Source organism: Pundamilia nyererei, unplaced genomic scaffold (assembly GCF_000239375.1).
Source record: "Pundamilia nyererei isolate P.nyererei 1_Seehausen unplaced genomic scaffold, PunNye1.0 scaffold00001, whole genome shotgun sequence".
NCBI classification, from domain to species: Eukaryota; Metazoa; Chordata; class Actinopteri; order Cichliformes; family Cichlidae; genus Pundamilia; species Pundamilia nyererei.
Window position 1 is genome coordinate 3582252 of NW_005187402.1, and position 15246 is coordinate 3597497.

The following is a 15246-nucleotide window of genomic DNA, read 5'->3' on the forward strand; positions in this document are numbered from 1 at the left end:
TTTTGTCTATTTTGTGCTGGAGACCAGTCAAGATACTATTTAAAGCTGTTATTTTCTTAGTAGCTGACAGGCTAATACACGGCGATATCAGCGTGTTAGCACTGGCTAGCTAATGTGGCATGGATTTCCAGTATTAAACAGCACTGTAACCTGAGACCATATGCATAGAGGTGTTGCAGTATACTGGTTTTGAACTTGATGAATAGTAAATGGTACACCGCTATGGTTAAAGGCATGGTTATTGTGGCTCTCTTCCCATTCACTGAGATGCTACTGAAAGCAATCTGTATGTTTAATGGCTAATGGATTCATTATACAGTAGCTGCATCTATTTCTAGAATCACTTTTCACAACAGTCCTGCCAAGTCACTCAGCAGGTGCAGTTAGGCTGGAGACGGATAAACTCTTGAGCAATTTATTTTAATCAAGTTTGTTGAATTTTGTTTCGCTACTTTTCACAGCATGCTGAGCATTTGCGCTAATGCTAGCTTCTTCATAAAAAATGTAGGTACGTTGTTCAGTTTTGAGCTTGACTTTAATGAGTACTGAATAACTCTGACATTTTTTTTTCTCAATGGTTTTCCTAAACTTGTTTTAACATCTGTCGCCCAACACCTTTTAAACCAGAAATTGTTTTGCATTGCAAGGGTAGGTCACAGCCACATTCTTTGGAGTTCAGGAGTAAAAATTCATGACTAATTTCCTTCTGGGTCACCTTCCCCTGCTGATCGCGCAGGCGTGGACTGGCTGAATGGGTCAAGAGGAAATACCAAAGTTTTAAAGGCCATGTTCCCAGTTAGGTATGCGCAGCTAGACAAGAGACTGGGAATCGCACAAAGATGGAGAAAGGAAGGGATGGTGAGATAATGAGACGAGAGGTAAAAAGAATGAGGAGAAAGGAGGGGTAATGCATTGATGATGTGGAGCTGTGTTATCTGGATGCATTCTTTATACATTTTTCATGTCCTTTTATGGCCCTTTGGCTCGCATTGAGCGCCTTCATGTAACAGAGATGGGTTAGACAATAACAAAAGTCATGTAAAAGCTCTTTAACATCTGGGAAGAGAGCAGTGGGAGAATGGAAGATGTTTATCCTACGAGCACGTTGCCTTTTTTCCGTGCTGTTCCCCCATTAATCTTTTATTAAATAATGCAGACAAAGGCATGTGACAAGATGGCAGATCAAACCAGACTGTACCCTGTGCAGTGTGGGATGGGGCATCAGACCCAGGAAGAACTACTGCTTTATCTATCCCGTAAAGATATTAAAGTCTGAGCAGCACAAACACACCAGGCCTTCAGACACTTAATAAATTTAGTCCTTTCTGATAAATGAGAGTCCTTTAAGATAAATGAGAAAACTCTAGAATTGTAGAACCTGTAGACAGTAAGGTTATTGTAAGCATAAAGACTAGACTGACAAACATGACTTCATGTGGTCCCTACCAAAAGACAAGATACAGCATGTTTCCTGGGCTTTAGAGGTGCTGGCAGGCTCATTTTCTAACCTTTTTTTAGCGGTTCATCCATCTTTGCAGTCTTCATACTAAGCTGAGCTATCGTGTGTTGGCTGTTGCTTCGTGTTTACTGTGCAGATATAAACATTCACTCAGTTCAATGAGCAGAGTGGCTGGGCCTTTGCTTTAGCACTTCCGTTGAAGTATTTAGATTAATTGCTGTTGTAAGCAGTGGACTTGACTTCGGTTTTGCTCCACAAGACTTTTGCATTAGGCTAAACATCATAATTTGCGTTTCATTTTCTATTTTGTTTCAGTTGCATTGTCTTCTACAAGTCATTGTCCTCAGTGAAAACACTTGCATTGTTGAAACTGGTTCTGCTCAGTTAGTGACGAGTGTATAGAGCTCAATGACAAAGCTTTGTGAGTACAGAGTTCTGTGTAAAACGACGTATTTTCTCCACAATGCTGGAACCCTCTCCAGCTGTTTCCAATAAAAGAACATTGTTTACTACAGTCTCTATAATTTGACCTCATCATTAGTTTTCATCTAAAGCAAAATGCTATGATTCTTCTTGCATGTGCACAGAAGAGAAAAATAAAGGAAAAGGCAGATTTAGCCACAGGCATTAGCCTGATTTAAACCTCAGATATTATAATTCTCCACAGTGAGTATGTGCATGTCTAAACCACGTCAACACGATTACAGGTCATTATAACGCCGTGCTGATGACAGCCATTGCCATGGACCATTTATCTCTTTAGAAGCTGCAAGGACTCAAAAATGAACTGACTAGATTTTGGTGGTCAAAGGTTAAGATCACCATGACCTCAAGAAAACCACATTTTTAGCTGTAGGTTTAGGATAAAACGAGCATAACATGATTAAGTGAAAACATCAGAAAGGTCAAAGGTCAAGTCAGGACAGACAGGGATGTAATATGCATCTTGTTGGTTAGCGTATAACCACAAGGCAGTAATTCTAGTTTTAAAAAAGCAGTAAATGTACACCACCACAGATTGCATGCTCTATTTTGTGCAAACACAGTGAAGTTCCCATGCTGCTTCCATCTGTGTATACAACATGGCAGCCTGCAACTTATCTGCGCAGAGCGCTTCATCCACTCGGCCAAGTTTATCATTTCAGCTGCCTGGAAAAGAAAAAATTCCTTCTCTTCCCTCGCCGTTCTGCCTTGATTCATTCCTGCATCTGTCTTTTTTTTTTTTTTTTTTCTTCACTTTGTGGAAATTGAAGGCTTTCGGTTCGTCACAGACCCACTAACATCTTATTCCCTCGGCCAGCTTCCTCCACTCAAGCCTTTCATCTTCTCCTAAGGCTCGCTTTGTGTCTCATACAGTATAGGGAATGGCGTTTTTTAGATTTGCTGGCTAAGCACCTAAAAATAGCTTCTTTTTTTTTGCTTTTTTCTTTCTTTTTTTTTTCTCTTTAGCTTTTCGTGAGAGATTCCACGCTGTGTTGGGTCGGTGGTGATCCTGCTCAAGTCAGAAGCCTGAATATCGTGCTAGGAATCGATCACAGATATTGAAACTTGCTCCAAAAATCACTGCAATCATTTTGAGTCGTCTCTTTATCAATTTGAATTGTTATTTAAGAGTTGGTCTATATTGCCTTCCTTAAAAAATAAATAAAAGGAATTCAGAAATGCTGAATTCAGGAGGAAATACCAGCCCTCTGCTGATGCTCTGTGAATGAACGAGTCTACTTCAGGGGCTGGAATGTAAGGCAGAAAACAAATTTTCATTCATAGACACTGTTAACTCATTCAGCTCTAACAGCCGCCGCGTGACTCTGGTTTAGCTCTGCTTTTGCTACGTACAGCCGCACAGCTAAGGGGGTTGTTCTGTTTGAGGCTAATGGAAGTCCCTGCTTTAAGTCTGTGGAGACAGACCATTACAAGAGTCCCTCGAACAGACACAGTTGCAATGACAGAAGCCTGGTTTCAGTAGTGTTTAGCTTTGAAACGCTACACTTTGCTAAGCTTCTAGGCTCCGTCCCTTCACTATGCAGAGCCTAATTGCTGTTTGTAATGTAATCAGGCTGATATTCGCCAGTTTAACTGCTGATTCACAACAACTGGGCCCAGAGCAGGGTGGATTTGTTTTATGTAAGACCTACAGCAACTTACAGATTAGATTAGTCCTTTCAGATAAATGAGAGGCTGTAACACAGACAAACAACTTCGGAATCATGAGTGGGTTATTAATCACATCAGAAGCTTATTTTCTGAGTCAGTACCATTGAATGTCATTGTTGACAGTAGCCAATTAGTCAGCGCCATAAGCCTGTAGTGTAATGAGTCTCGTAACACTGGATCCATTGAGAGATTAAAGCTGGGCGATATTGGATTTGCGTTACGTCAGAAGGACAGAAGCCACATGGACAACACCCGGCTGGAGTCATCGGAGCTTACTGTTGAACTCTGTGGGCACCGCTCTCCACAGTTATCTATATTTAGTTACTTCTGTATAGCTTACAGTGACACTGTGGTCTCCACACAGCTCCTAGATGAAGTGTTTTTGCTGTGTAATCTGGGCTCTGTTCAATCCCGTTGTCATGGCTGAATTTGGTCAGGGTTCGTCCACACCAGCAGTTTACAGTATGGCTTTAAAGTGTTCTTGTGTGTGTTTTTAGAAACAATCTAATGACAGACAAATGTGGACATGCTTACTGTGTGCGTGCTCACTCTATGTGGGTGCTAATAAGGTTATTTCAGGTGTCTAATAAAGGCAAACTCCCTGCTGGTCTGAATACCTCTTCGTGCTAATCCATTGTTATGTAATAAGGTATACACACACACACACACACACAGTCCTTGTCAACCATCCATAGAGTCATGCACTTCCAAATAAAGCTAATTATATATTTGAGAGTGTTTGCACTGCATGAAAGTCAGGCTGCTGAAGGATAAGTATGAAACAAGAATAAGTTAATGAACAGCTGACAGAAGATTCTCATGAAGCAGTGCAACCTTGGGGGGGAAAAAAGCCCGTAACATCTAACTAATCTGAAAAGAAACAAAGCCTGAAATACGGTAAACCAAAAGTAGCAATTAAGGCTTTATGATGGCTCCTGTGGCATTGCTGGGTAAATATTGCTGTGAAATAGAAGTTTTGTGTTCTGAGATTACACTCTGCTTATACTCATAACAGTATTTATGCCCTCTTTAGTATAAAAGCTACACAGTTACCACCTCCAGCACGGCCCACTTCTTCCAAATAAGCACCTGCCTAACAGTCCAGCATTACCCCGTCGCTACAGCCTGTTTATCTTTTGCTCTACATGTCCCTGCTACGAGCCCGCTTGTTCCTCTCTGCGTGCACAGGAGTTTTGATGCTCTCCTGGCATCTGAGAAAGACCCAGCGGAGCACTCACATTTTTGTTGTTATGCCAAAATCTTTAGCGTTAGCATGCCATGTGGCTAATGTGGCTAACATGACCGTTAGCTTCCAGAGCTAACTGTTCTAATCTAGTCAGAAACTCTGGAAATGTTAACACGGACTTTGACAGCAATAAACAAGGACAGGACCTAGATTGTTTTTTAAATAAATGGTCAGTTTAAAAATGGTAACTGTGTTTGCTGTTAAAACTTTAGCAGTTTTTCTTTGTTTGGTTGGTTTTTTGTTTTTGAATATTTTTTTCCACTTATATTACTGGAGGAACCTCCAGTCACTATCCTTTTCCCTTCCTTATTTTCCAGTAGGATATCCATGGCAACACAAGAAAAGCCACAGCACTCTTTGTTAAAAGGAGAGTGGGCAGAAGCAGCTCTTTTCATTTAAATCAGTGTACAGTGAAACAGCCTGTTGTGGAGAAAGAATCTTGATGGACATGTGAAGCCTGCATTATTGTTTTTTTGTTTGTTTTTTTAGGTGTATGGTGTGTATTAAGAAGTACTGGGTTATATTCTGAATCCACTGGTTGAAGCCCCAGAGATGAACTTAGCTGCACCATTGCCACCTCGGCTCTGTGTGCCACAGACTTGGCTTCAAAGTGAAATGCCATAAGTCAGTTACAATCATGTGGTTTTACTACAAACACAAAGCTGACCCCAACAACTCTTTAACATAGACTGAAAAAAGTCCTTCATCGTAAACTCAAATTAAGGTTACATAGAGAACACAGGCAAGCTTCAGTGCAGACATAGTAGCCATGGAAAAAGTCCTGTTTGTTCTGAATATGGTTGGATAAAAAGTTTTTGCATTAAGGTCGTGATCTCCTAGATTATCTGTTTAAAATTTAAGGCCCTTTGTTTATTTACTAAAATGTCTCTGTGAGGGAAAACTTTGTCCAGGGTCTTCTTACCATCTTTGGTTGCAAGTCTCAGTGTTTTGTTTCCACTGCGAAGCCTCTGTGTTTACTGTAAGTCTGTTTTCCCTTTTGTCCCAATATTCTTGTGTTTATCTAACAGACTCATCTTTCCTTTCATGCTGTTCTTTCCCACAGCCCCTTTCTCTGACCCCGTCCCCTCCCGCTTTCTTGTGTTTGTCCCTTCCTCTGGTTTTCTCGCTCTTTTCTCTCACTCCCTCTCGCTTTTTGTGTTCGTCTCATCTGCACTTTTCATTGAGTTTGCAAATCCATCCTTCTGTCTCGCCTGCCTTCGTCTATCTGTATTTCTAATGAAGCGGAGGATGTCACCATGGGGATCCGGCTTTGGAAATGGGCACAGGTCAGTCACTGTGACTCCTGACCATCTGATCTTCATCCTAACACATCTGCGTCACTGTAAAAGAGTTTTTGTTTTTTTTACTTTGTTGGATTCGTCCCTTGGAGGTTCAGGATTTAAGCTCTGTTGCTCATTCTTTAAAATGAAAGTTGAGCTTTAACATATCAGGATTTATTATTTTTGGCAGATACTTTTTTTTTTTTTTACTCTCCTGCCAGGAATTCAAAGATCCTATATAAATTTCTATGTTTTAAGTACACAGACTGTATAAAAAAGATGGCTTCCGCCACCATGACGTCATTCACTGGTTAAGAATGTCCTGTCATGAAGCCCTGAGCTGAGTGTTTTTGGCTACACTCTGCTCAGGAGGATACAATACGTGCATTCATAAGAACGCATTCATTAAATATTCATGATGGTACTGTCTTTTGCAGAAAACAATGCTAGCTTTTTCTATGCTAACTACATGGTGGCTTCAGTTCTATTAAATGCTTAATACCCAGACATGAGAGCAGCAGTTTGGACCCCATAATTTAATTCTTAAACATCAATACTTTGGCCCTCACCTGTAAACATTGATGTTGTTACTTACCTCTACCTGGTATTGATTTCATTCATATCACAACACTGTATGAGTGTCTATGCTCATTTCTGCTCGTGTAGCTGCTTTCTAGATACGCTTGAGTCTATGTAAGTGTGTATGCAGTTAACTCATGGTTGTACTGTGATCACCTGATAACAGCATTGGCATATACCAGTTTGTAACCATGGCATTTAAATAAAATACTTAAAGTATAAAAAATAATGTATATAGCAAAACAATACAACCACCGTGTGTTTAATACAAATCGGTGAGGTTCAGTCGTTTGTGGCTTTGAAATAAATTCTGATAAGAGAAGGTGTTAGACTACAGAGTCTGTACAGGATGATGATGATGATGATGATTCACACGACTTTAACAAACCAATAATAGCTTATGATTATATAATAGTAATACTGGTGAAAGGCCCTCAGTACGTCAATAGACCCTCTGGAATGTTCTCTGTTTCTTTAACACACAGCTCACTGTAAACACAGTTGACAAGAAGTTCTCCAGCTGCTTCCTTAACAGAGAGGGAGTCTTCTCACACTAACAACACGATTGGGGGAAAAAAACAGTGGCGGTTTCTCCACCTTAAATTTTTTTTAGCACAAACGATTCTATCACAGTGTTAACCTGTTAGCTCTTACCTGGAGCAGTCACGACACACCCTTCATAAGCAGATGGACATCGGTCAGTTGTAGTCATGGACACGGGTGCTGATAAAAAGAACTTGATGCCTATTGTGATTGTGTTTAGTTCTTTAAGGACTTCTCTTCTTTGTTGGCTTGCTGTTAAGTAAACTGTGTTCATGGTTTGACTTTTCCCATGATCCTCGCTTACATAACGTGAGGTTTAAGATTAACTGCAATATTATTTATGGATATAGATTCTAAGTAGACCTTTCTAGTACCAGTTTTGACTCCCTTTTGACTTCAGAACTGCCTTAATTCTTTGTGCATAGAACAAGGCACTGTTTCAGAGATTTGGGGCCATACTGACAAAAGATCATCACAAAGTTTCTGCAGATTTGTCAGCTACTGTGACGAGAATCTCCCATTCCACCACATCCCAAAGCTGCTCTATTGCAGCGGTCTCCAACCTTTTTGCGCTACGGACCGGTTTATGTTCAACAATATTTTCACGGACTGTCCTTTAAGGTGCCGCGGATAAATACAACAAATAAAACCAGTACCGGTACCAAAAAAAGGGGAGATTTATTCATAACACACGGGAATAGACCCAGGGAAACTGAGTTAATGATAAAACCGATAAAAACCCTGAAAACCATAAATTTCACACCCGAGTCTCAACTCCCGCGGCCTGGTACCAACAGACTCATGGACTGGTGGGTTGAGGCCACTGTTCTATTGGGTTGAGATCCTGTGATTCTTGGGGCCATTTCAGTACAGTGAACTCAATTGTCATGTTCAAGAAACCAGTTTGAGATGATTGAGCTTTATGACATAACTAGGTATCCTCCATCAGAAGGTGTGTACACTGTGGTGATTAAATGATGCTCAGTTGGAACTAAGGAGCCCACAGTGTGCCACAAAATATCCTCTTCACTGTTACGTCAGCAGCAGCCTGAACTGTTGGTACAAAGCAGGATGGATCCATGCTTTCATGTTGTTTATGCAAAGTTTGGACACTACCATCCTTATTTCACAACAGAAATGAAAAACCATCAGACCAGTCAGCATTTGTCTAGTCTTGTATGCTCAGGTTTTGGTGAGCATGTGCAAACTGTAGCCTTAATTTCCTGTTCTTAGCATGTTGTAGCCTTTCAGCTTAAAGGTTCAGGCCGCTGTGCATTCAGAGATGCTGTTCTGTATCCTTTGGCTGTAACCATGGTAATTGTTAAGTCCCTTGAAGCAACTTTGTTGCTGGTTTGAACTTCAGCAGGTTGTCATGTCTATATAATCTAATTGCACTGAGTTGCTGCGATGTGATTGGCTGATTTAGATAGCTGTGTTAATGAGCAGTTTTACGGGTGTGCCTCATAATTAAAATGAATAAACATTCAGTCTTTTTAATTTCCTGTTATTTATTTTATTTTTTATTTCATGGGTGCTTTTCATTGACACTGAGTCATCACACCGGGGATCAGGCATCAGTAACCATAATCCCTAAGTAAACTCTACGCTTTAGAGAAGCATAAAAGGACCATTTGAAAAGTACAAAAAGGCTCTAAGTGTTTGTTGTTCGCTGATTGACGAGACTTAAAAAGGTGGTAAAGCCACGATCGGGACTGCAGTTTGAGTGTGGATCACCAGGGGGAAAACATCATGCTGACCTTTATTTTATTTGTGCAAAATTAAACTTGAATCTTTTTTATTGTTAGTGACTGGTTTTAGAAATATTTGTGTGAGCCGTGGACTTCTGGGAATCTGCGTTGGAAAGAGCTTGAGGAATACAGACTTGGGAAAACTAATTTCAAAAGCCAGAAATCACACGTTTAGATAACATTAGTTTGGGGTAAAGGTTAAAGTTGATCCGTGATAAAATCCAACTATGTGACTTGTTTTTGATTTTGCTAAACTAAAAATTTGGAGGTTCTGGATGCACAAGAAATCAAGTTTAAGGTTTTATATGCATAATAAATAAAACTATTGTGATTAACAAAAAGGGGTTTTGAATAGTGCCCGTTTCCCACCAATTTTGGGTTCAACCAAAACAACATATCACAGTTTCCATAGAAACCTTTAAACCAAAGGAGATTCGTTCATTTATTGTTATTTTACTTTGGTTAGACAACCTGCACTTGTTCACAATGAATACATCCATGTTAATGTAATTTATTCTGTATTGAGTCAGATCACGGGGTTAGCTGTCAAACAGCCAGGGGATCTCCAGAATCTTTGGGATTCATCTCTGGAAACTGCAAACATCCTTATGAAATTTCACGCTGATATATCATCGAGTTTCTGTTTTCAGCCCGGTGAAGCATTGACAAACTAACCTCCACAGATTCCGCAGACCTGAAATAAATGGTGGCACAGCTACAATTAGACATGTTTGCTGAAAACCATATCAGCAATGAGTCAACTTCCTGCCAAACGGGTCAGGAAATCCTCAACACACAGCACAGTGCACGGCTAATTAGATTTGACACTAGAGTAAAACTTTTATACAGGATCGTCTAACTGGTTCACCATGCTGGAACTGCACTCACGTGGCCTCAGACGTCCTGTGGGCTCGAGAGAGCTCTGTGCAGTGCAAAGAGTGATTTAAAATAATAATAATGATAAAATGATGACTTGCAAATGAACCTACTGTACTGTAGAGTGAAGGCTGACTCGCAGCCCGAATGTGAAGCCCTCAGTCCTGCTGCACACAGAGCCTTAACGAGGCACCCGCTCATAATGTGATTTCATATCTGTTTAAGGTTGTGTTCGGCGGTTGCTGGGCACCTGCTGTTGACGTGATGAACACTTGAGTTAACGGCACAGGAGTACACTGGAAACATAGCAGGCGTGCCTCCGCTAGGACTGTTTGGATTGTGGAGACGCATCAGATGGAGATTAAAGTTTAAATAGCAAAGAGAAGCACTTTTCACACGTTTCCACCTGTTTAATGAATGAACAACTACATCACCGTTAATGCATCCAGGAGTTGCATAATGAGCTTTGGGGGGATTTTATAAGGTGGTGACTTGTTATGGATGTAATCCGCCCCAACAGTCGCCTGTCCATTCGGTCCGACCACGCCAAGCCACTTTTACCAGCAGTCTTGACACTTCTAAGTAGGACTTTAATCACTTTTTAATCTGATCACATTGCAACTAGGTAGCTGCCATATCAGCCAAATAAGAAGGCAGAAGCAGGTTTAGATAAATGCAGACATTTATTTTTTTTCTATTTTTTTCTACTGATTTACAGCAGCCAGCCTGATTCTGGTCTTGTTCATGAAACTTATGAAAGACTTTATAATCATCAAACTCATCATCTGTCTCCCTCCCAGCAGTGACAGTGCTGCCATGGCATCAGGAACTCCAGACGTGACGACCAATCAGGAGCCTGCTGAAGTCCAGGAAGAGTGCTCAGGTAACAGTTTGATTAAATGTTTTCTGTAAATGTTTGATTGGGAATCCAGGCATATTTAGTATTAATGTATGCTGAGTGGCTGTCTTCGCTGTAATCACATGAAAAGGTCGTGTCTGTAATTTGCATCATTTCGACCTTTTTTCTTTTCAGCTTCAACTCGGAGTTTGCAAGGTCATCGACACACAGGGAGAATGTGAAAATGACCTTTCAACTGTTTCTATTCGGCAGATGGTTCATACTTTCTGTGGATTGCACAGCTAATGAGTTACTGTCCATCCTGTAATCATTCAGGCTGTAGCTAACGAGGCTTCCTTGCTTTAATTTCACAGTACAGAGCAGTGAAAACCAGATAATCCAGGCACTTTGGCAGTTTTCTAGATGAAAGTCTTCTGCATGAAAAGATTGTGTTAATACAAACGTTGTACTTTTTGCTTTTTTTTTCTTTTTTTTTTTGCTTAATTTTATTTTGAAAGTTTGCAACAACTGAAACAAAATACATGTTTTTTTCCAAATCAGTAGAATCTTATCAGTGCATGTTTTGTAAATCTCTGAGGTCTCATTTAGTGGGAACACATGCAGAAACTCCTGGTGCTTTCAGCTCTGATGACAGTAATAAATGTTGTTTCAGAGATGGTTGGATGCTGGTACTTGCCAGCGATATCAGCAATGAGATTTTCTACTCACTCCCAGCAAAGATCCAATCAGCTCAAACGATCGCACACAAATATCTCCTTGCAGGTTGTGGCAGGAAATGGAGGGAAACACAAGGCTGTCGCACACAGACGTGCACACAGATTAACAACAAACAGAGTGGGAACCAGGATGTAGATGTGTGTCGACATGGAAAGGTTAAGTTGTGAGCTTCTTGTGAACACAGTGACTTAAGCAGACGTGATGAAACTGGTCTTTCGTGCCCAGGCTTGAGGTCCAAGATAATGTGAGTGAATAACAGGCAGAAGTTTGTTTTCAGGAAGCTCTCGGTTCAGTTTTGAATCTTGGGCTAATGCTGGTGCAATAATCCTGCTGAATTTTCAAGTTTGCTCACTTGCTTTTCACAAGAAATGAACAGTCTCTAATTTTTCTGGTAGTTTTGTTTTTATGGAGATCCCAGCCCTGATATTGTCTCCCTTTCAAAGGTCACCATCCTCTCACAGTTCAGCTGAGTTGCCCCTAATTTTGAGCTCAGGACTGTGTATAGGTCCTGATAGTCATAACAGAATGCATATGGAGAAACTATAATATCTCAGCTCTACGCTGACCTTCCACTGAATCAGCTGCCTTTTTCTAAGCAGACCTTTTGGCTTTAATAGAGTATTGTGCCTAAAATAGCACAATAAATGGTACTGTTGGGTGGTGCTTCCCCCTGATAGTTCATCTTGGCCATGCAGAAAGGCCTCTGAAGCTTCATCAAAAAGCAGGTTGGAACCTCCTCAAGTAAAGACAGCACTTTGTGGACTGCAGTTATCCAACAATAACTTGTTCTGTGTGCGGTTTAATGGCATCTCATTAAGACGCTAAAATTGGTTTTCATTATATTTTGACAGACTTTTATTTTAGTGACGTCTTTGGGTTTCTGTGTTACACAAAAAAATCCCAAAAGAAAATGCACCACATGTGCTTAACATGATCTTGAGTGAGTGACCCAGAGATTTAAAGCATCTTGGCCTCAGCACCAGGTTTGGATTCCAAACATTTTTCAGTTGGGACTTAGCTCCAACCAGAAAGTATATTTTTAGAAAAGAAGGAATGCTCAAGGATTCCCCACAGGGAGGAGGACGAAAATGACACAGCTCGTGGAACAAAAATGCATCTTATTTTGAAATCTCTACTGAAGAATGTCTGTGGATGGCTCAGGGGTAGGAGTCCTCAAAATAGTTTGACTACAGTTGTTCTGTTTGCTCCCGACTTCTTCTTTCTCATTGTTGTTTCTCTTTCTTGCAACTCAGCTTCTGTTTCCTTTCTCTGGGGATGTTTTAAGTGCCTCCTGTGGTGCGTGTAACAAATAGTCCGCCCGATTTATAGGTTGGCCGATATTATCAGGTGATATTAGCTATTTGCCACTCCTATGGGCATCAGGATTTTAAAGGCCACAAAATGAAAATTTAAAAAGTAGAGTAGAAACATTAAAAAACACTGTTCAAACATTTTATAGGTCTTACTTAGTTTGCCAGCCAGAGGACTCTTCTCTGATTGGGATGCTACAAACACAGCAGCCAGCTGATTGAGCAGAGTCGGGCTGAACGTGGACGAGTAAAGAAACTACATAAACTAAATGTTAGAAATCTGTTTATGTTTAGTGTGTCTGAAAGAAATATATTGGAAAATCTAAATCTCCAAATATTGTCACTGCTGCTAAAATCCCGTTTCTGTCTAGCTGTGAAAACAATGAAACATGTTGCACTTTGTGATGACTTTTGTCTGATTACAAGTGTTTCTATTTGATGGCTACTTCAGTTTACTCAGAATATACAACAATAATGCTTTTTGCTTTCTTTTTTTTTTCTCCCCACCTTACAAAACCTACATTACCCACAATGCTCTTCAACCACTGACAGTTTGGAAAGCCTAGCTACATTCAGATTTTGTTTTGTTTTTTCCCCATCATCCTCAGCTGTATACAGGTCTACACCTCTACCATTGCAATTAATGCATTGCACACTGGTTTATGAACTGCTGTCTTACACCACGTTATCATTCTGGCTTCTTTTTGAAACAAGAAGCGCTGCCCCCTGCTGGCCGTTAGAAACAATGTGCACTTCTATAATGGCTTTGTTTTTCTAAACCACAGGCTGTGTTCATCTTTTATGTACAGTCTATGGTTTGACCCAGTAAATATTAGCTAAGCTAATGAACATAGTAAACATTGTAAGTGCTATACATGTTACCATTGTTACTATGTAGATGAATAAAAAAAAAAAAAAAAGACCAACTCTGCACTACTCTTTATACTGATCATGTGGTTTAAAGACAAATGCGTAGTGTATAAGTGCTGAGCCAGCCCACATCCCTGTTGCATGTGAGATGGAGCGAGGACCATTTCAGGTTCTTGATGACAGCTGTTTAAGAAGTTATAAAAGAGCTGTTGAGTTTTGCCACTGTGGTGCTAATAGACACGGACCCACTGTGGGGGTAGGTTTACAAGCTTGAGTTTGTGTCTGTTTATGCATATGTGTATTTTCAGTTTTCATGTTGGCCTCTGCAAACACACGCACACATCATTTGCTCTGTGTGGTTCCCTCTGGGCTGCCTACCTGTGTCTTTACATCCACCACAGGACTAATTGCTCTATAACTCGAGTTCACACTGGGGCAGTGTGTAAAGATGCCGTGTGTGTAATGTTCTCATCAGCATGTAACTGTGCACCACCATGCAATGATTCATGATTCTGTCTTCTCAGGAAAGAAGAAGTCCAAGTTCCAAACGTTTAAAAGGTTCTTTGCCAGGAAGAAGAGAAAGGATCCATCAGCTGCAGGAGCGGACGCGAGCCTTAAAGCCAGCCAGTCGAGTGACAATGTCAGCAAAGCATCAGAGAGCAACACACTCACTCGAGCAGAGAAGGATAAAGGCTCTGGGTAAGATCGCACACGTGTGCTGAATGAAATGCTTTTATTTACAATCTGACGAAAGTACACAGAGCTCAACTAAGACCTGTCACGCCTCTACTTATTTATTATATGCTCATTTTGTCATATCTTCGTATTAAAGCTACAGTCGGTTGTAAATACTCGTAAATATACATTGAGTAGTGTGCATCATATATCTTCCAACAAATCGCTAAACTTGGATTAATCTGTTCCGGATTCATGAACTTGATAAATTGTGCATAAATGTTCGGTGTTTTTTCAGGTTTGGATGGACGCATTTGTAAAATCGTTTTACGTGTCCTCAGACTGCTTCACATTTGTGTGTGGGTGTGAGTCCTTACACACAAATCATTGTACACATTTCTAAATCTTACTTTATGCTTGTGGATCATATCATAATCATTTGCAACCCTTTTGAGGCAAATTTCTCTCCATGAACTGGGAGAACTGGAAGGAGTAGGAAAATAAAATTCAGTTTTATTTATACAGCGCCAAATCACAGCAGTCGGCTCAAGGCGCTTTGTATTGTAAGGTAGACCCTTCAATAATACATGCAGAAACAGAAAAACCCAACACTGTGGCGACAGTGGGAAGGAAAAACTCCCTTTTAACAGGAAGAAACTTCCAACAGAACCAGGCTCAGGAAGGGGCGGGGCCATCTGCTGTGATTGGTTGGGGTGAGAGAAGGAAAACAGGATAAAGACAAAATTCAGTTGATTGCAATTTTTAGTCTAATGACATCTAATGGTGAGATTTTACACACTTTACCTTTAAGCATGGACCAACATTTCAAATAATTAGGTCAACCTGAGTCTCAGTCTTGGGGAAGACAACTTCACCTGTTGCCTACTGGTGGTGGTCAGAGGGCCCAGTGGCGCCTGTGTCCGGCAGCCT

General features: G+C 40.6%; 1 protein-coding gene across 5 annotated transcripts in view; it reads left to right on the forward strand.

Annotated features, from left to right (window-relative positions):
* The window catches only part of LOC102206403 (histone-lysine N-methyltransferase SETD1B), a 48160-nt gene that overhangs the window by 16596 nt on the left and 16318 nt on the right, over positions 1-15246 (forward strand). For 3 of the 5 annotated variants that reach the window (XM_005719433.1, XM_005719434.1, XM_013908308.1), the window contains exons 2-3: positions 10686-10768; positions 14166-14340. In XM_005719433.1, the coding sequence (XP_005719490.1) occupies positions 10686-10768; positions 14166-14340 (258 nt within the window). The remainder of the gene's footprint in view (positions 1-10685; positions 10769-14165; positions 14341-15246) is intronic. The other 2 variants (XM_013908304.1, XM_013908312.1) reach the window with 1 other exon arrangement.